The sequence below is a fragment of the Petromyzon marinus genome, chromosome 72, assembly GCF_048934315.1.
Source record: "Petromyzon marinus isolate PM22_M1 ecotype Great Lakes invasive population chromosome 72, UKy_Petmar_22M1.pri1.0, whole genome shotgun sequence".
NCBI lineage: Eukaryota > Metazoa > Chordata > Hyperoartia > Petromyzontiformes > Petromyzontidae > Petromyzon > Petromyzon marinus.
Genome location: NC_133738.1, coordinates 5,535,178 through 5,554,769, shown reverse-complemented (window position 1 = coordinate 5,554,769; position 19,592 = coordinate 5,535,178). Strand labels below are relative to the sequence as shown.

General features: G+C 43.5%; 1 protein-coding gene and 1 long non-coding RNA gene across 3 annotated transcripts in view; one reads left to right on the top strand and one right to left on the bottom strand.

The window, feature by feature from the left end:
- Positions 1-19,592, top strand: part of LOC142906930 (uncharacterized) — an 80,955-nt gene that overhangs the window by 41,986 nt on the left and 19,377 nt on the right. The window contains exons 4-10 of one of the 2 annotated variants that reach the window (XM_076055703.1): positions 3,941-4,099; positions 6,378-6,485; positions 7,372-7,530; positions 11,995-12,099; positions 13,839-13,997; positions 14,748-14,855; positions 16,423-16,581. In XM_076055703.1, coding sequence (XP_075911818.1) covers positions 3,941-4,099; positions 6,378-6,485; positions 7,372-7,530; positions 11,995-12,099; positions 13,839-13,997; positions 14,748-14,855; positions 16,423-16,581 — 957 coding nt within the window. The remainder of the gene's footprint in view (positions 1-3,940; positions 4,100-6,377; positions 6,486-7,371; positions 7,531-11,994; positions 12,100-13,838; positions 13,998-14,747; positions 14,856-16,422; positions 16,582-19,592) is intronic. The other variant, XM_076055704.1, reaches the window with a different exon arrangement.
- The window catches only part of LOC142905311 (uncharacterized), a 41,801-nt gene continuing 27,832 nt past the window's right edge, over positions 5,624-19,592 (bottom strand). Inside the window, exon 3 of the long non-coding RNA XR_012930568.1 lies at positions 5,624-7,396. This is a non-coding gene — a long non-coding RNA (uncharacterized LOC142905311). The remainder of the gene's footprint in view (positions 7,397-19,592) is intronic.

The window sequence follows — 19,592 nt, the reverse complement described above, 5'->3', positions numbered from 1 at the left end:
AACTGAAACCTTTTTTGAAGGATTCATGTCTGGATTAACCACAATACCTGCAGTCAAAATGCAAACAAAAAACATACTATAATATTTGATGCAATGTCCTTGAAACTGATTGGTCCACACCAAGGGACGGCTTTCTTTTGAGCCTCGACCCAATTGGTGCTCGACCAGATGACGCCAAAAGGCGAGCACCAATTGGGTCGAGGCTCAAAAGAAAGCCGTCCCTTGCTGTGAACCAATCAGTTTGAAGGACAATGCATATATTATCATAGTGTGTTTTTGTTTGCATTTTGACTGCAGGTATTGTGGTTAATGCAGACATGAATCCTAGAAAAAAGGTTTCAGTTTTGTTGCCAGAAAAAAGGGGAAAACCCCTATTCTTATATTTTGGTACTGGCAAAGGAGGTCTAATGATCTAAACTACATTGTATAATATCGTATACACAGCCCAATGTAAGCTCTAACATTATGCATTATATTGATATGCCTCCAACTAAACTTTTTTCTACATTACACGACTATACACCGTAATATACACTGCCATAGACAAACCCCACCCTTGAATAATACAATGCATTACTATACACTACCCTATACTTTAGACTATAAAATATTAGACTTGGAATATTACACTATGTATTATTCTACAAACCCTACTGTATACCACACTGCTGTATATTCACTATACAATTACGAAACTATATATTGCCTTTTCAATTATGTTAAACATTACACTTATACTATTTATTATTATACGTGCTATAAACCATACCATTGACCGTCGTGTGAAAGGTACTAAGAAGCAGTGCCAGCGAATGGACTGCAGTCTGAAAGTCACCGTAAAATACAATCAATCAAGAACCGAAATGGTTTATAACGTCTTTTCAATGGTTACTAAGCCAGAATCCATCTTCTCGGTTGAAATTGTCTCTGTGTTTGTATATGTGGATGGCCTCATGAACGAATCTCTCATGGTAGCAGGATGGCTTGCAGAGAACCTCCGTCTTGGAGAAGTCAATGTCATGTGAGCCCACTGAATTATAACAGTGATCTGCCACGGCTGAGGTGTTTGTCCTACTGTGTTTCAAGTCTGCTTTATGTTCACGGATGCGGTCCGAGATATGTCGTTTGGTTTCTCCAATGCAGCTGCTACCACAGAGGCAACTTAGTTTGTAGACGCCCGGGTACTGTATGTCTGGAACCACATCTTTTACAGACGGAACCAGATCACGGATTTTCTGTACTGTGTTGAATCGGACCTGGATCTTGTGTTTATTCAGGATTTTGGAGAACTCATTTGTGACCCCCGCAATGTAGGGTAAGGTGATGGTTTTTAATGGCTCCTCAAGAGGATCCTTCTTCATGGTTGGAGTGATTGCTTTGCGGATTGTATAGACGGAGTAACCAATAGCCTTGAGAGCTTGGTGTATGTGCTTAAGTTCACTGGCAATGTGTTCCTGGTCGGAATTGCATTGGGCTCTATGGTATAGAGTCTTGATGAGGGAATTCTTCTGGGATGGATGGTGGTGGGAATCCGGTTTCAAGTAAGTATCGCGGCTGATTTTGTTCCACTGGTTGTTGCACAGGAAAAGCCACTGAATGTACATCAGCGATGTTTGCTTCTTAATTGATTGTTACATCCCGATAAAGTGGACTGTTTTGAATTAGCCAGTTAAGTAAATTGTAAACTTATTTCCGAAATATATAGAATTCACATGTGATGTTTAGATTCTCACGATGTGTTGTGATGACAACCATTGCAGTATTATGCATTGCTTGTGGAAATGTGTCATTAACTTGAAAAATGTCCATAGCAAAGAGCAATGCCTGTCCACGGAAGCCAAATTAACTGAAGACTCCACGGAATTTGATGATCTTGACAAATGGTATAACCATTGATAATAGACGTTGTTAAGACTGGAATCACATCTGGGATTTCACCAGGATCCAAATAATTCCAGTGAGCTTGTGGCAGTGCAGCTCTTTGTCACTGTTGATGTGTCTTGCAAAGTGAACACATTTCCAATGTTTGCTTTGATGACAATTCGATTGGTAGATATTGCAATGCATTTTCGTTACGTCGTACTCTGTAAATATGATTTTGGATAGGAAAGTTTGGTGCAGACTTCACAGATTTTATGACAGAATGTGTTGATTGCATTGTCAAATGTTGTCATGTCAGCATTGAGTGCTTGAAGATGTTGCGATTGATAGACGATTTCGCTTTCATGTGACATCACGTGCTTCAAGTCTTTCTGCAACTCTGAATTGTCACGTGTGTTCACGCACAGATTGCAATCGACCATCACGAGTGTTTCTTGATTTATTGATTCTATGTGATGTTGACGGTCTCGTTGAAATTGGACGTTACGTGCTTGTTTCATCATGAAAATGATCACGTCGTTTGTCAAGTCTGGCGCGCTTTGCCTCTTCATCTTAATTTTGCACGCTTTTCTTGGTACTTTGCCGAGCCTTTTCTAACCGTCGCTTTGTTGCGTAGCAGTTTCATTTTTGCTTTCTCTTCCCATGATCCGTTGTTTGTTTACCATTTGTCGTTACCGTAGGTCCTTGTTTTTTGTTTGATTTGTCGGTTTGTAGAGGACAAATGATTTTGGGTCAAAGAGTGGCTGGCAATTTGTGATAAGTCGGGGCTTGAACTCACGAGATGAGTTAAAAATGTTAATATAAAAGTCACATTTCCCAACCTCAGTCAACTTATCAAGCACAGCCAACTCACTCTAAAATGTGCTAGAGTTTAAAGATCTATATAAAGTACCAAAAATGTTAATTGAAAAAAAACCCTACAAATTTCATACCCAAGATTTGAACTTTTGAGCTTGAGATCGAAAGGCCAACATTCAAATGATTTGTCGACCACAAACAGCTTAATTAAAAAAATGGATAAAACATCAATACAAATGTTAAAATGTCACTTTCAAAGGGGTTAGTGCAAAAATGAAGTCATTGACCCTGTCTTTGCATTGTCCCATTGGATGCACTACATCATAATAAATAACTTTTGTAAACACACCAAATAATTTGATGTGACTGTTTACCTTGAAGGAAAAAATTATAAATAATAGTACGAAAAGAATATGTTCCAGGCAAGTTTCGAAGTGTCGACTCCTACGTTGGGATTAATATATATTAACAAAACCTGTTTGCAAAGCACTCGTCGAATAAGGCTTCAATACCAAATATTAATTGGTTTAAACGAGGCAAGTAATTGATTAATTGTTGGCGATTTTGATTCAGGCATGCATTGTCTGGATGTCAGTGTGTGCAAAATTTGGGATCGATTGGACAACGGTAACTGGAGGACATTTTGATTGCAAGATTTGACGACATACAATGAAATTTGTTTTCACAACTTCGTTTAACTCACCGTCGAGAAGTACATCAATTATGTGGTGCCTGCTCCCAGATCAACGCTTACTTGAATTAATAGGTTATTTTATAAATTAATCTTCAATGTACCACTATTGTATGGAGGGTGCCTGTAAGCTTTTGACACAGAGCAGGCGCGCCTGAGATACGTGGCGCCTGAGAAACGTGGCCCTGCTTCTTGGGCGAGCCGATTCCAGAGTTTAGGGACCGCGGCGTTTTTGACCATCACAAAAATATATAATTAACAAGTCGTCCATACAAAAAGTGAATTGCTTTCAAGGAGCCAATTAAATTATTATTAGATATAGGCATGCATTGTCACCGGATCTGAGTACGTGTGCAAAATTAGGGATTGATTGGACAACGGGAAGCTATCGAAATGTAAATGACAAGATTTGACGATTTGACCACGACACAGGAGTCCAAGTTAAGTAAAACCGTTGAAAAACGTTAAGTTTTATTACGTACACGTGCTAATGATATGTCATTTATACCTAACTGCAGATTTTTTTGTTGTTCTTTTTTTTTGTTCTCTCCAATTACACCTCCATTCCAGGTGGTATTCATTACCAGGCCAGAACCTGTGCCACACAAGCACAGTGCAATGCGTTCGACTTCAAGGACCAGATGAAAGAGTACATCCTCGGAAAACTGCCGACGTTCGTTGGCACCGTCGATAGCACCTCCTGCTGCCAGACAGATCGTTGCAACGACGGTAATAAAACAAAAACTCTGTGTTTTGGTTGTTTTTCCTGAAAAACCTAAATGCGGTTACCATACAGGCTGTCCCGGGGATACGAAACTTCCAGGCTTACGAACGCCCGCATGCTTACGAACGCTCGCGCGCTTACGAACATTCCCCGTAAGATGAACCGCGGAACTACTTTGTTCGGCGGAGCGATCCTCCGCTAGATGTGACGAGGCCCCCACGTCATCCCGCGTTGTTGCCACGCCCCTTCCGACAAGCGAGCTAGCATGAGGACTCAGTGAGCGGAAAAAATTACCGATAATTTTTTTCATGTTACCTTTATTTTATTATTTTACTTTCATTCTATTCACTATACAGTATTTATTGCAGTATTACGTGAAAATGTACAATGTCTTATTTGTGAGTTTAACTATGCTTCCCTGCTTTTATTGAAACCGTATCACTTTCTTAATGGGACTGATCGTATTTACTGTACAATTAACTCTTGAGTTCTAAGATACGACAAAAAATCTACTTGCGAACGTCTCTCGGGAATATAAAACCTGTTCCTTCATAAGTCAAGGACTCTCTGTATGTATGTTTGGGTCGTGTTCTTGAAAACCTGAACCGTGTACTGTTAAATAAAACCGTACCATATAATATCACCGTGTTTTCACGTAATATCCAATTGTATTTCCTGATGGGCGATTTGACCCAAAGCTCAAATGAAATAAAACATTTCGACACAGCTGAGACATTATCATGCATGCATATGGATTCTGAAAATTAGACATGTGATTGAAAGTAAAAACAGTTAGTTATCCTGTAACCCTGTGCTTCCATAGCGCGAATTGGATTTGCAAAGTGAAGAATGTATTACAGGGATTTTTTTTAATGAATTGGATGCAACGTGATCGAGTGAGCGGAACTACGTCGCAGCGTGAGTCAGAATAAGCGGTCATACGGCTGCCTCGGCATAGCATCACACAGGGTATTGGGATGCTGCTGGATACTTCTAGAGGCTACCCTATACGCGCCTCCATTCTTTGTTCGGCCTGCGTTACGTATAATCTCGCGCGTTATCGAGGACTGTGCTTTACCTCCTATAACTATATGTTATAACGAAATTGAGCGAACTTGAATTGTCACTTGAGAAGGAATAAGCACAGAGACAATTTCAACCGAGAAGATGGATTCTGGCTTAGCAATCACTGGAAGGATTTGATAAACCATTTCAGGTCTTAATTGATTGTTCACGCTTACGGTGGCTTTCAGACAGCATACATAAATTTTTCGTCTCCCCCCTCCTCTTTTCAGAACATAGATGGACTCGTCCTTCTAAATAAACTGCCAAATCGCTGCCCGGGGCGCTAACGATTTTTTTAAAATAAATAAATGAAACACCGTTTATAAATAAATAAATGCAAACCGACACTTCTTTCAAATGTTTCTTGTCGTTGCTTTTCACACCTGATGATGACCGTTTGTTTTATGGTCGAAACGTCGTGAGAATGTTTTTATTGTTTTATATATTTTATTGTTTCCCTTTAACGTGACTTTACCGAAAGAGCTAATAATATAAAGGAATAAGCAGTCGTAATACGGTGTAGCATCGTCATCATTGCAGAATGCATTGGGACGCTTCTGGATGCTTCTAGTCACTGCTACCTTAAACGTTCAGGTCCTGCATTAGGCATCATCTCATACATTATCTCGGACTGTGCTTTATTATTACAACGCGATTGTCATATAACACGGTGGTCTTCAGGAATGCAACAACTACCATATGTTATAGGAGAACAGACTGTAATCTGCACTGTAATTTTCTAACCAGAAACTGGTGCACATCGTGTGAGGTGTTGGAGGGGTGTGGCTGTTACCTGGAGAGTGACTATTACCTGGAGAGTGACCATACTCAAAGTGAGGTCTAGTGGGCGCCACGATGGCTCGGAGATGTTAACTACCTCGCCTGGTATGCAGGAGGTTCGTGAAGTTCGACCTGGACGATGCATGCTGCTGTTATACGTGGAGGTTGTGTCTCTCTATCCCCAGTGGTGGCCGCATGGATTTTTAAGCCGGGTCCTTCGGTTTTTCCCTTCACATTTAGAAACACGGGTTTAGAGTATTTTGCTGATGTAAATTTCCACGTGAGCATATCAGTCACTTCGCTGAGTTGCTATCATCTGTGATGGCCAGGTGGCTTCTGAAAAATAGCTACAATGTAACAGCTCAGTGGGGCCTTACACTTAGTAAAAAAAAGGGTTGAGTTTAAATACTAATATGCGTCCTTTGTACAATTTTGCAGCTACAACTGTTTACTGCAGAAGCGGAAGTGATGATTTGGGGATTCCTGAAAAATCATCTAAATGTGCAATCGGGCGAGACTCATGCGTGACGATGCAACTGACTCAGAGTAAGTGCTTCTGGGTCAAGGCTGCTGTATATTTGGAGTCTGCGTCTATCTCTCTCCCCCTGGATATGCTATCTCCCTCGCCTGGTATACATTAGGCAGTGGGTTCAATTCCGGACCGTGACGATGCCTGCTGTATATTTGGAGTCTCTCCCCGTGGTGGTCACTGCATAGATTTTCCTTCGGGTCCTCCGGTAATATAAGCATTGTGCTTAGAACCGATTGGCCTACACCAGAGACAGCAGCATTCTAAAGGGCCTTGTCTCTGCACCAGTGTCAGACCAGAGAACAGCGCCAAAAGGTGAATGGTGCAAAGACAATGCCAAGTATCAGAGCACTTACAGCTCGTGTTGAGCAAAGCTTACATCTATGGCATAGCTTTGATGCCAGTATAAAATAATGAAAAGATAAGAATAGGCTTTATACCCTTTTTGGAAATAAAGCAGGAGTTGTGTTAAGATGTTCAAACACCAAATAGATATTTATTGTGCAGCATCATGTACGGCATTAACCACACACAGTACTTGTGGTAAACATGCAAACGAATGTGCTGTAATAATGTATTGTAATATATCAAAGCCTGTTATTTTATTGTTTCCCTTCTACGTGACTTTACCAAAAGAACCAAGAATATGAATCCCTGCAGTCACGAAAGCTTTAAATCAAAACTTAATACATTTGTCACAACACCGCGATGGCTAAAACCCGAGAGAGGGAATGGCTTTGCTGTACTTGTACATAATCCTCTTATTTTTACATTTTGGGACGTGCTTTGCCAAATACGACAACAAAAACGTTAGATTTAATTACGTACACATGCAAAGTATATGTCGTTTATACTTAACTGCAGATTTCATTTTTCTTCTCTCCAATTACGTCTCCATTGCAGATGGTGTTCGTTCTTTGGCCAGAACCTGTGCAACAAAAGCACAGTGCGATGCGACCGACTTCAAGGACCAGATGAAACAGTACATCCTCGGAAAACTGCCAACGTTCGCTGGCACGGTCGATGGCACCTCCTGCTGCCAGGAAAGTTATTGCAACCACGGTAATAAAATAAACTCACGGTGGTGTACTTCAATGCTTCTGGGTTGTTTTCCTGAAAAACCTAATGGCAGTGAAAATGCAGTACCATACAGGCGGTCCCGGGGATACAATACTTCCGGGCTTACGACCGCCCGTGTGCTTACGAACGCCCGAGTGCTCACGAATAGCTCCATGCTTACGAATGCCCGCGCTTACGAACATTCCCAGTAAGATGAACCACGGAACTACTTTGTTTGGCGGAGCGATCCTCCACTAGATGTGACGAGGCCCCACACCCCACGTGATGCAATCCCCTTCCGACAAGCGAGCTAGCAACAAAACTGAAACCTTTTTACGAGGATTCATGTTTGCATTAACCACAATCCCTGCGGTCAGAATGCAAACAAAGAACACACTGATAATGTATGCATTGTCCTTGAAATTGATTGGTCCACACCAGAGACAGCTTTCCTTAGAGCCTAGTCCCATATGGTGTTCAACCAGATGACACCAAAAGGGCCCCTAGGGGGCATAGTTCGGGTGACAGAGAGAGGTTCGGTAAGGACCCGAGAAGGCACGTGACCGGATGAGGTAGTAAAGATGGCCAAAGACGAGGTGAGAGGAACACATGATGTGGGCCCAGAGTCTCCGAAAAGGATCTGGAAAATGGCGTGTCCAAGGGCGGAGCCTGGCCACGCCGCAACCCATTAAGGCCGAGTCCCAAGAGCGATCTTTGCTGTTTGTCTCTGGGAATGGAATCCGCCGGCTACGTCTTCGGTCTTCAGGCATCATGCACGGCATCGTGGACCAGGCAGGGTGTTAGCTGACCTGGTCCAAGTATATGTAGTTAGCCTGTTGAGTGGTTATGTAGCTAACTGTGGCGGTCACCACCTTACATCGTTATCCTGTTGAGTGGTTATGTAGTTATGCGTGGTGGTTACCACGCTATATCGTTATCCCGGCAAGTGGTTATATAGTTACCCCGTTGTATTAAGAATAAACGTGTTGCCTCCAAGTTCGAGTGTGCGTCTTTGTGGAATCCACTACAACTGGTATCAGAAGTGGTAAGAATAACACAGTGATAGCCCAGGGTAGGTGTACTTTTCACGCGAAGGAAACAACTCACCAAGACGTCTTCAGACAACAAAGACTACGAGGGGATCATTCCTCAGACAGCCCTGGGGATCGCAGCCCCGGAGAGAGGGTGCGAGGCGGTGCTGCAGGCGGAACAATGGGTCGTCCATCACGCCGCCCCTTCGCCGCCGTCAAAGAGAGAGCGCCAGGCGCACCGCGCTCGCCTCGCCGAGAGCTGCATGCAAACCGCAACAGCGCTGGTCGCCGAGCTCAACCTGGAGGAGCCGGCGGCGGAGCATCGGAGCGCAGGAGCCACGGGACATCGACGACGACGCCACTGCTGCTGCCGCTTTTCGCGCGCGGGAAAATTTGGACGTGCAGCCTGCGCACGGAGCGGCCATTTTGGAGGTCGGGCGGTACGAGGATCCCGCTAAATTGGAACTCCCGCCAAAAAAAAACCGCTTGAAGTCCCATCACTCAAGCGACTGCTCCCCTTTGTGTAGGAATTCTCCGGAGCTGGTGGCAATTAGGAAGCATTTCATCGCCGTTTCTACGCAAATTGTGAGTTGGCTGGATGGAACTAGGTGGAACCGCTGCGGGCGCTCCCCACCGCTCTTGATGATGATGATGCCTTGGCTGCGTTCTATGCCATCCCGCCGACTGAGAGGCTCACGTTGCCAACAGCATTCACCCCAATGGCGGCCATCTACGATCCGCCGTCCAACGTTCAACACTGGTTTACCACGTGGAGGCGGGGGGGGGGGATGACCCGAGATGCCCATCGCCTTGCGCAGTGATCTCTTGTCGCTGCTGGCACTGGCACAAGAACTTGGTTGCACGAAGCATCCAGGTGCATCTTAATTTAAAACGAGTTGCTGGAGTGGCGGCGTGCACCACACCTTCCGAGGTGGTTGTTGCACCGGAAGACAAGGAGGACCTCCCAGTATGCGCTTCCGCCGACGACAGGGGTTGGAGGAGAGGCGACGCAGAGTGACGAGCAAGGTAAGACCAGTGGAGGGGAGACATTCTCTCCGCCCGGTGCGCAGATGCTTGTGCCATTGCGGCTGCAAAAGCAGCTCGACCGGGAAGCGACCGCGGGAGGAATCCTATTGGGACCCTCGAATAAAGTTGCCTGGGGTTTGGCACTAGTGGGGGCTCAGATATTAGTGTCCAATGACCAGGAACCTTTTATTCCGGTCCCGAACGCGGGGTTGGATACGTCTGTAATACAGGCGGGCACTGTTTTAGCCCATGCGTCGGCCGCGACTTGCGAGTCCCGAGAGCGATCTTGGCTGTTCGTCTCTGGGAATCGAATCCGCCGGCTACGTCTTCGGTCTTCGGTTACGTAGTTACACGTGGTGGTTACCACCCTTTATCAAGTGTTAATATAGTTACCCCGTTGTATTAAGAATAAACGTGTTGCATCCAAGTTCGAGTGTGTGCCTCTGTGGAATCCACTACACATGTGATTGAAAGCAAAGGCAGTCAGTTATCCTGTAACGCTGTGTGTAGTTTTCATACCGCGAATTGTATATGCAAAGTGAAGAATGTATTAGAGGGAAAAAAAATTGAGAATTGGATGCAACGTGATCGAGCGAATGTAACTACGTCGCAGCACGAGTAGGAATAAGCGGTCATACGGCTGCCTCGGCATAGCATCAAACTTCTTCTTTCGTATGGCATTGTGAAAAGCAACAGTTTTTATTTTTTCTCAATGATCGTCATAAACAAACAGGGTATTTGGATGCTGCTGGATAATTCTAGAGGCTACCCTATACGCGCCTCCATTCTTTGTTTGGCCTACGTTACATATCATCTCGCACGTTTTCGTGGGCTGTGCTTTACCATCTATAATTATATATTATAACACAATTGAGCGAGCTTGAATTATGTCACGTGAGTGGGAATAAGTGGTCGTAATACGACTGTTACCTCGGCGTAGTATCATCATCGTCGTCGCACAATGCATTGGGATACTGCTGGATTATAATAGTCGCTGCTACCTTAAACGTTCAGGTCCTGCGTTACGCGTCATCATCTCATGCGTTATTGCGGACTGTGCTTTACCACTTTCATTATATTGAGTTGTTCTTTCGGTAAAGTTACGTAGAAGGGAAACAATGAAATAAAAAATATAGGTCTATTATTTATATATTTTTATTATTTTATTGTTTCCCTTCTACGTGACTTTACCGAAAGAATCAAGAATATGAATCCCTGCAGTCACGAAAGCTTTAAATGAAAATTTCACTTTATATTATATTATGTATTATTACAATGCGATTGTCCATTAACACGGTGGTCTTCAGGAATGCAACAACTGCCACCACGTTATAGGAGAACAGACTTACTCTGCACTGTAACTTTCTAACCAGAAACTGGTGTACATCATGTAAGGTGTTGGAGGGGTGTGGCTGTTACCTGGAGAGTGCCTATACTCAAAGTGGAGGTCTAGTGGGTGCCACGATGACTCGGCGATGTTAACTACCTCGCCTGGTACGCAGGAGCTCGTGGGTTTGCTCCAGAATCTCATGGTGCCTGCTGTATATTTTGAGTTTGCATGTCTTTATCCCCTTGCTCGCGTGGATTTTTCTCCGGGTCCGGTTTTTCCCTCCAGACTTAAGATCAACGTCACCACACGTTTACAATATTTGGCTGCTGCTAGAAATGTTCACGTGATAAGCCACATTGCTGAACTGCCATCATTTGTGATGGCCAGGGTCGTTTCTGAAAAAATGCTACATAGCTCAGTGGGGCATTACCTGGTAAAATAAAAGTTTTTAGTGTTCGTTTTATAGTTTAGGTTTAGAGTTACGAATTCACTTTTTACCTGCTCACTTCAGCCGAAGTGCAGCATGGTGAGGTTACGGATGAATACCGCAAATCGAGGCGTAAGGTGGGCCTAGCCAAATGTGTAAGTCTAGGCCTAGCCTAATATACAGTAAATGAACATTCGGAAATGACTGCTCTTTGTTAACAATTAATAAAAAATGTTTCGTGGTATTTATACATAATTGGATACAGTTTGTTCCATCAGTTTAATTATGGCAAGTGTTATGGTAGATATTCGATGTATTGAAAGAATCATAGGAAGTGCAGAGCATATGTACAGCGATATGATACAGGTAGCGATAGCGTGATACACGATAGTGCATTACAGTACCAAGGGAAAACGGTAGAGGAGGCTACAACCATTTCCGGCTTTTATCTTGATTTAGGGAGAAAATTGTCTAGTTTACAAAATATGGAAAATCCTGGTTTTGGATCGTTCTATGGAACCTAACCCTTCCGTAATCCGGGGACTGTCTGTATTATGGATCATTCGTGGCAAGTGCTTTGTGTGTGTATGAGTGCAATCTGCCATTGTGACTACATTCACATGATTTAGTATGCTTCCTTCCACGTTTTGCAGTTACTCAATACTGTTATTATGGAAGTGTCGGTTTGGGAATTGATGAAAAGGACAAGCTCTGCCCTTCTGGACAAGATTCATGTGTGACTGCACTGCTGATGCAGGGTAAGCTATTCCAGCGAGGCCTTGATTTAGCTACACACATGCATGCAGTGATAGGGGTATTGGGTAGTGGTAATGACAGGAATAGAGATAGGGGTAGTGATAGTGGTGGTGATCGAGGTGAATGATAGGGGTCATCACATTGCGAACTTTCAGATGCACTTTGCGGTCGCCTTTAACGCTCTTGCTTCTGATATTAGGAATCCACTGGGAGCTGTGCACTTTTAAATAATTGAGATTGACGAACGTATTTCTCTAGAACTGCTTATTGAGGTGTATTTAGTTTGTCGTCCTTACCCCGCACCTCCGATTAGCGCAACAGTTGGGCTGCGTTACGTTGTGGCATTTATCACAGGGCATGATGCGGAAAAACGTGGAGAGATGATCAGAAGTCTTTCCTGTCTTTTACAGCAAGGTATTAACAACTTTATTGCGATGCAAATGCAGCCAGTCTACAGCAAGGTATTAACAACTTTATTGCGATGCAAATGCAGCCAGTCTACCCTGTCCCTCTAACGAGGTGGGGGGGGGTCGTATCAGCTAAATAGACGACCGCAACAATGATTACAAAATAATTTAACTAGGTCGACGACGATAAATAATAAAGGTTTTTGGGTTAGATCACGTTATTTATAAATGTGTCGTAACCCTCCACCACCCGACACGGCCAATCAGCAAAAAAGTGTCACGTTGACAAAAGACAAATAGTTCACTACTTTAGCCCACCGGTGTGTTGAAGAGTGAATCTACAACATTTACAGATAGAGTACGCCGTTTCGCTGGTAATTTCATCCAGCATCATCGGGCAATTCTGGCGAATTGCCCGATGATGCTGGATGTAAATGTTGTGGATTCACTCTTCAACACACCGGTGGGCTAAAGTAGTGAACTATTTGTATTTTGTCAACATGACACTTTTTTGCTGATTGGCTGTGTCGGGTGGTGGAGGGTTACGACACATAAATAACGCGATCTAACCCAAAGACCTTTATTATGAATAATATTGGTCACGAAAGCCTACATGTTAAACTGACGATGAATAAATTGATATACTCTGTGTTGTGTTCTGTCTCTCCCGAAGAGAAAGTGGGCGATTCCAAAACAGCTGAGCACCAAAGGGTGCGTTTGTGGGATGGCAAAAATTTCATTTCAAAAGGTTTAATCTCTAACGGGCAATTGCGTATCTGCAAGAGCGACCTGACACTTCCCTCGTCACCCCTCCATGTCGCACAACGCCGCAGCTCAATTCCTCCGGGTGTAAATGGAATCGAGCACCGGTGTTCATATTCCAGATGCAATTATTACAAGTATTTACTTATTAAAATACACTTTAATATCAACGTCTTAATCGTGCAACATCTTGATTACCACCAATAACTGACCGGTCAATTAACATTACCGAGATCCTCCTGTCAGTCGATGGACATTCAAGCAATATAATTTTAACAGTTAGATATATTATCGGAGCTATGCAGCTTAACAGCATGAAAATCTGCCAAAATCGAAATTGGGGGGTGTGTGCCCCGTACTATACTGTGCACACAGGGCCTCGGGGACCGATCCCTGTTCACCATTGCCTTCTCTTAAATAATAATAAAAACGCACCTGGCTGTGGCATAGCTTTTAGCAGAATGCACGATTATATGTGCGATCAATCACAGTTAAGCTCACACACATACACCCTGGCTAAACCAAAGCACATTACCGTTTCCGCTCTCAATTCGCATGCGTTTGTTTTGCAGGCGACCGAATGTTCAAGGGCAAAATTTGCGCCAACCAGGCACAATGTAACGCACCCGACTTTAAGACGCAGATCAGACAATCCATCGTGGGCATGAAGCCCTCGTTCACGGGCATCGTCAAGTACTACAGCTGCTGCCAGTCAAAAAACTGCAATTACGGTAAGTTGGGATTTCGAATTATGGATTTCCACTCTCACCCCCCCTCCTTTATTTCGTGGGTTACCTGCTGTCAAACCTTATCGACAAATGTTAAACTAGGACTCATCTCTCTCTTATTTTGTGGTTACGTACTGTCAAAACCTTACTGACAAAAGGAAAACTAAACTAATCCTCATCAAGCGACAGGCAAAATTGGCCGCTGGTTGTTGTTGTAATCACACCCCAAGCGAAACATCACCAGCTACACAATTGTGTAAATGTGTGTTTGTGGCTTGAACTCTCCAACATACAACAACCGGTTAGTGCTGAATTATTAAACTAAATCGTCACGCTTTGTTTAAGACCGAGACAGGAGGAGGATTTCTCCACAACTCTGGCTGTTGCCTGATGATGCTGCTAGTTGTACTTACTGGCGAAAAATCACGGCACTCGATTTTTAAATGTTGTAGTGGGTTTACTCTCCAACACACAACCGGCGTGCTGTACTTGTGTAAAGAAGCTCCGACGAGTTGTGAAAGAAGAGAAAGGTACGACCTTTTATTAAGTTACATGGAGTTTTCACAACTCGTGACGAGTAACGCATCAGCGGAGCGCACACACCCTCTAATCAATTATCCCTTCACCACGTGTCTTCTCTAGCTACACCACCCTCTCATTCATTATCCCTTCACCACGTGTCTTCTTTTGCTACAGTACCCTCTCTGTCTCTCTCACTTGCTGATGCGAGCGTGGTTTGTTTTGTTGTTGCAGTCACTGCAAAGATCTGCTACTACGGGAGTGCCGGACTGGGAATCACCGAAGAATATAAGTTCTGCGCGGCAGGCGAAGACTCCTGCTTAACCACCACCCTAACGCAGGGTAACGGTTTGGCCTGGGAAGATGATTTGGACGACCATTGTCATACGTGTCAAACCATACGGTTTACACGTATTCTTGTACAGGGAAATTTAGTTTTCAGGACCATATGCCCCACAGCCATTTCAAAGTGGGCAAAACATAGTTTTTGTCTGTGTTTCTGCCTTGTGATGGGACTGTAGGATAATATTTATAAGGACATGGGGTGACCAATAAGGTCTGAATTGGTCTGTAATAAGGTAGGCACTGATAAGGGGTTGGCATGTATGCTTTGCATACCAATCTTGCTTCCTAACCCCTTGCCAGCTCCGGTCCCTAACCCCTATGCTTCACCAGTGCCCCCTTCAGACAAGTATTGCGGGTTTCTAAACAATGACAACATAAGGGAGGGGGTAGGAGGCACTGCAGCTGGTGAGGGGATGTTGAAGATTAGTCATGGATACAGTCACATTTTCCCATGTGATTTGTAGATTTAATTCCTTAATGTATTGAGTTCCATTTTAACGTAAAAAAATATTTAAGGACTGTGTCTTGGTGTGGTCTGAGGCAGATTTTGCTGTTAACTGCCCCATTTCCGAAGCTTAAGAATTTATTATGCAATTTGAACTTATATACTAAATTTATTTATTTAAAAGGTGCTACGGTGGTGAGATGTTACATTCCTCACCTGGTATGCAGGATGTCGTTTGTTTGATCCTGACGCCTGCTGTATATTTGAAGTTTGCATGTTCTCCTCGCAGTCACTTGGATTTTTTTCTCCAGGTCCTCCGGTTTTTTCCTCCACATTTAGAAACATGCATTGAGATAATTTAAATAATTTCACTGCTACAAATGTCCGAATGATGGGCCACTTTATTGAGCTATCATTTGTGAAAGCCAGGTTACGTCTGAAAAATTACTTAATACCTCAATGGGCTTTACCTGGCAGCATGGGCATTGCTTAGTTTCATTTCTATATGTCCGGGTGATTTGTTTACTTTTATTGTACTTTGCGCGATTATTGTGTTTTTTATTGTTCGTTTTTGTAACACTCTTATCCCGTGTCTGTACTGGACATCTATGAAGAAGAACTTTATATCTCATTGGATTCCTCCTGGAGTGTAAATATATATTCTGATAAAAGGGGGAGTCAATGTGGAGAGAGAACTAAACGAAACTTTTTAAATAATTTGCACGTGATAATCCACTTTGTTCAGCTCTCATTTGTAATGGCCAGGTCGCTTATGTAAAAAAAAGCTACGTAGCTATGAGCCTTACCTGCTCAATTAAACATCGTTGAGTTTAGTATTTGGCTGCTATACATTTCCACGTGATTATCGGGAACTTCATTAGCTGCTATAATTTGTGATGGCCAGGTGGCTTGTCTGAATAATAGCTACATAGCTCAGTGGGGCCTTAACACCTAGTAAATAAAATAAAAATGTTTCTAGTTTAGTGGGACCAATTCTCCAGATTAAGTGACTTTGACATGCTCTGGGCAGGGGTGGTTACGTGGGGGGGACAATAAAACTCGGTCCCGGTCACTACAACGTTGATCTAAACAGTTTGCGATCGCCTCCTTGTTTTGCAGGTGGCAAAACATTCCAAGCCAGGGGATGCGGCATCAAAGCGGAGTGTGAGACGTCTGAATACAAGACGCAGATAAAGCAATTCATCACCGGCATCGCCTCGTCGTTCGACGGCACCGTGAACAATTACACCTGCTGCCAGACCGATCTCTGCAACGGCGGTAGTGGATTGCAATTGACGGACAGATTGTTTTACCCACCTCCGTCTTATTTCTGTAATGTGGTGTATGCCTGTGTGTGTACGTTGAACTTCATGTCGCACCGTGCTAATCGGAGGTGTGTGGGAAAGGACGATGAACTTAAAACAAGCAATTAGAAAATAAATGTGTTTTGAAATAGTATAGTGGGGTAATGTGTAGTGTCATCATCATAGGCGATCCCTCGCAATCGAGGATGAGTGTCTTCCATAGAAAAGTTTAATTATCTTTGGGTCTTAAAATACCTCAAGGGTGGTGGATGGAACTGGATAAGTAATTTCGGCTACAGTATGCTGTTTCCGCCATTCCCGCTTTTCCTCTTCGTGTTTCCACCGTTGAGTTTCAGTATGTTTGGAACCTTGAAATAGACTGTCTGTGTGTCTCCAGCTGAGGTGATACTGGGCAAGAGTCTCCTATGAGTTGGTGTCGATAGTGCACTTCTTCATGTTGGCCTTCAGAACATCCTTGAAGTGCTTTATCTGCCCTCCTCTTGAATGCACACCCCGAAATAAGCTGGAGTTGGGCAAGACGTCGAATGATCGTGCCCTCAATTCTCGTGGTGTTTGTTTGCAAGAAGACGCTGGCGTTTGTGAGTCCGTCTTCTCACTTGATTTGAAGGATCTTCTGCAGGCAGCCTTGATAGGACTTCTCCAGTGCTTTAAGATGTCTCCTATATTTTATCCACGTCTCAGTTCTGTACAGAAAGGTAGAGATTACGATTGCTTGGTAAACCATGATCTTGGTTTTGGACCTAATGTCAAATTTCTCAAACACCCTTTTCCTCATCCGACTGAAAGCAGCACAGACACATTTCAGAGGATTTTGGATTTATTTACCAACATCAGCATTCCATTAAAAAAGGTATGGGAAATACTGATTTTCCAGTCTCACCATGGATGTAAATTGTTGGAAGTGGGGACTGCTCATTGATAACTGATTGATGAAGGACCTTCGTCCTTAAAACATTAAGCGTCAGTCCCATTTTCTCATGTGCCTTAGTAAAGTTTTGATTGCCTGAAGATCCACCTCCATGTGGGCACACACGACAGCATCGTCAGCATGCTGGAGTTCAACAACTACTGCTGTCGGGATGGTCTTAGATTTAGATCGAAGTCGGTTGATGTTGAACAGCTTAACATCAATTTGTTAGTTTGTCTCCACTCCTGCTCGAAGCTTACCAGTAGTTAGCTGTAGCATCGTAGTGAGGAATATTGAGAAGAGTGTTAGGGCGATGGCGCAGCCTTGTTTGACTCCAGTCTTAACTTCAAAGTGGTGTGAGATGGATCCATTACTAAGAATCACTGCTCGCATACCATCATGCAGCAGGCGAATGGTGACAAATTTCGGTGGACATCCTTACTTTTCAAGGATCTCCACAGTGTTTCCTCGGTTGACAGAATCAAAGGCTTTCGTGAGGTCAAAGAAGTCCATGTAGAGAGGTTTGTGTTGTTCCTGACATTTTTCCTGCAGTTTATGGGCATCGAAAATCATGCCAGTTGTGCTTCCCCATGGCCTGAACTCACATTGGGATTCTGGGGGGGAGTTGATCAGTAAGTGGCAGAAGACGGTTCAGGAAAGTTCTTGCAATGATCTTTCCTGCAGTGGACAGCAAGGCGATTCCCCTGTAATTTCCACAATCGGTTGTATGTCCTTTCATAAAGATTTTCACAATCATGGCATCTCTGAGGTCATTCGGGATGTCCTCGTATTTCCAAATTTTCAACGTGAGCGCTTGGAGCAGTAAATCGAGCTCCTCTCCTTTTCTGAAGATTTCAGCAGGAATTCCATCAGCTCCCAGGTGCCCTATTGCTCTTCATCTGCTTGATGGCTTTCCTCACTTTATCAAGGGTTGAGGGGTTCCAAGCTCATTTCTGATTGGATGTTGTGGAATGGAGCGGAAAACACTATCATCGACAAACGAGTCTCGATTGAGCTTATTTTCAAAATTCTCCTTTCAGCGGGTGTTGAGTTCCCTCTCCTTGATCAGATCTCCTCCATTCTTAGGCCTCAGTGGGGGGTTGGTCCCTGAGTGCTCGGACCATTGGCGGTTCTGGTGGCACTGAAAAATCCACGCATATTATAGATGTCGGCAAGATGTTGGATCTCCTTCACTTTGTCTTCCCACCATCAGTGTAGTGTACAGAAGTGTAGAATGTACATTTAACTTTTTTTAGCACCGTACGTAGACAACCGTGCTAATTGGAGATGCGGGGGAAGGACAACAAACTAAACACAAAAAGCAGTTCTAAAGAAGTGAGTTTGTCAGTCGAGATTATTTAAAAGTGCATATCGCCCAGTGGCATCCTAATATTAGAAGAGACCCACAAAAACCCACCGAGACCCATACTGATATGTGTGTAGGTTGAACTTTTTTCACACTGTACATAGCCAACCATGCTAATCAGAGGTGCAGTTTTGAGGCTATGGTGCATTGATGAGTCTATTGGCAGTGAGTATATGGGTAGTGTTGAGCCTATGGGTAGTGTTTTTTTTTTGCCTGATGACTACTGATGCTTGTGTTGCATTCAAAACGTCGTGATTTGTTTAATTTTATTTCTACCTACGTGACTTTACCGAACGAACCAAATAATATAGTCTATGGGTATTGTTGAGTCTATGGGAAGTGTTAGTCTATGGATAGGGTCGTGTTAGTCTATGGGTATTGTTGAGTCTATGGGAAGTGTTAGTCTATGGGTAGAGTAGTATTGAGTCGATGGGTAGTGTTATCTATGGTATGAATGTTGAACTTCTTTCACACCACCGTGCGTCGCCGACCGCACTAATCGGAAGTGCAGGGGAAGGACAACAAATTTAATTCTGCATGTGTTGTGTTTCTTTCGCACCGTGCGCAGCCAACCACTACGAATGACGCTATATAAGATGAAAGTATTCATTATCATAATCATTATTATTATTCTCTGGGTCTGATCTGTATCGATGCTGTTGAATGTCGCAAGTTCCCATGAGCTCACCCC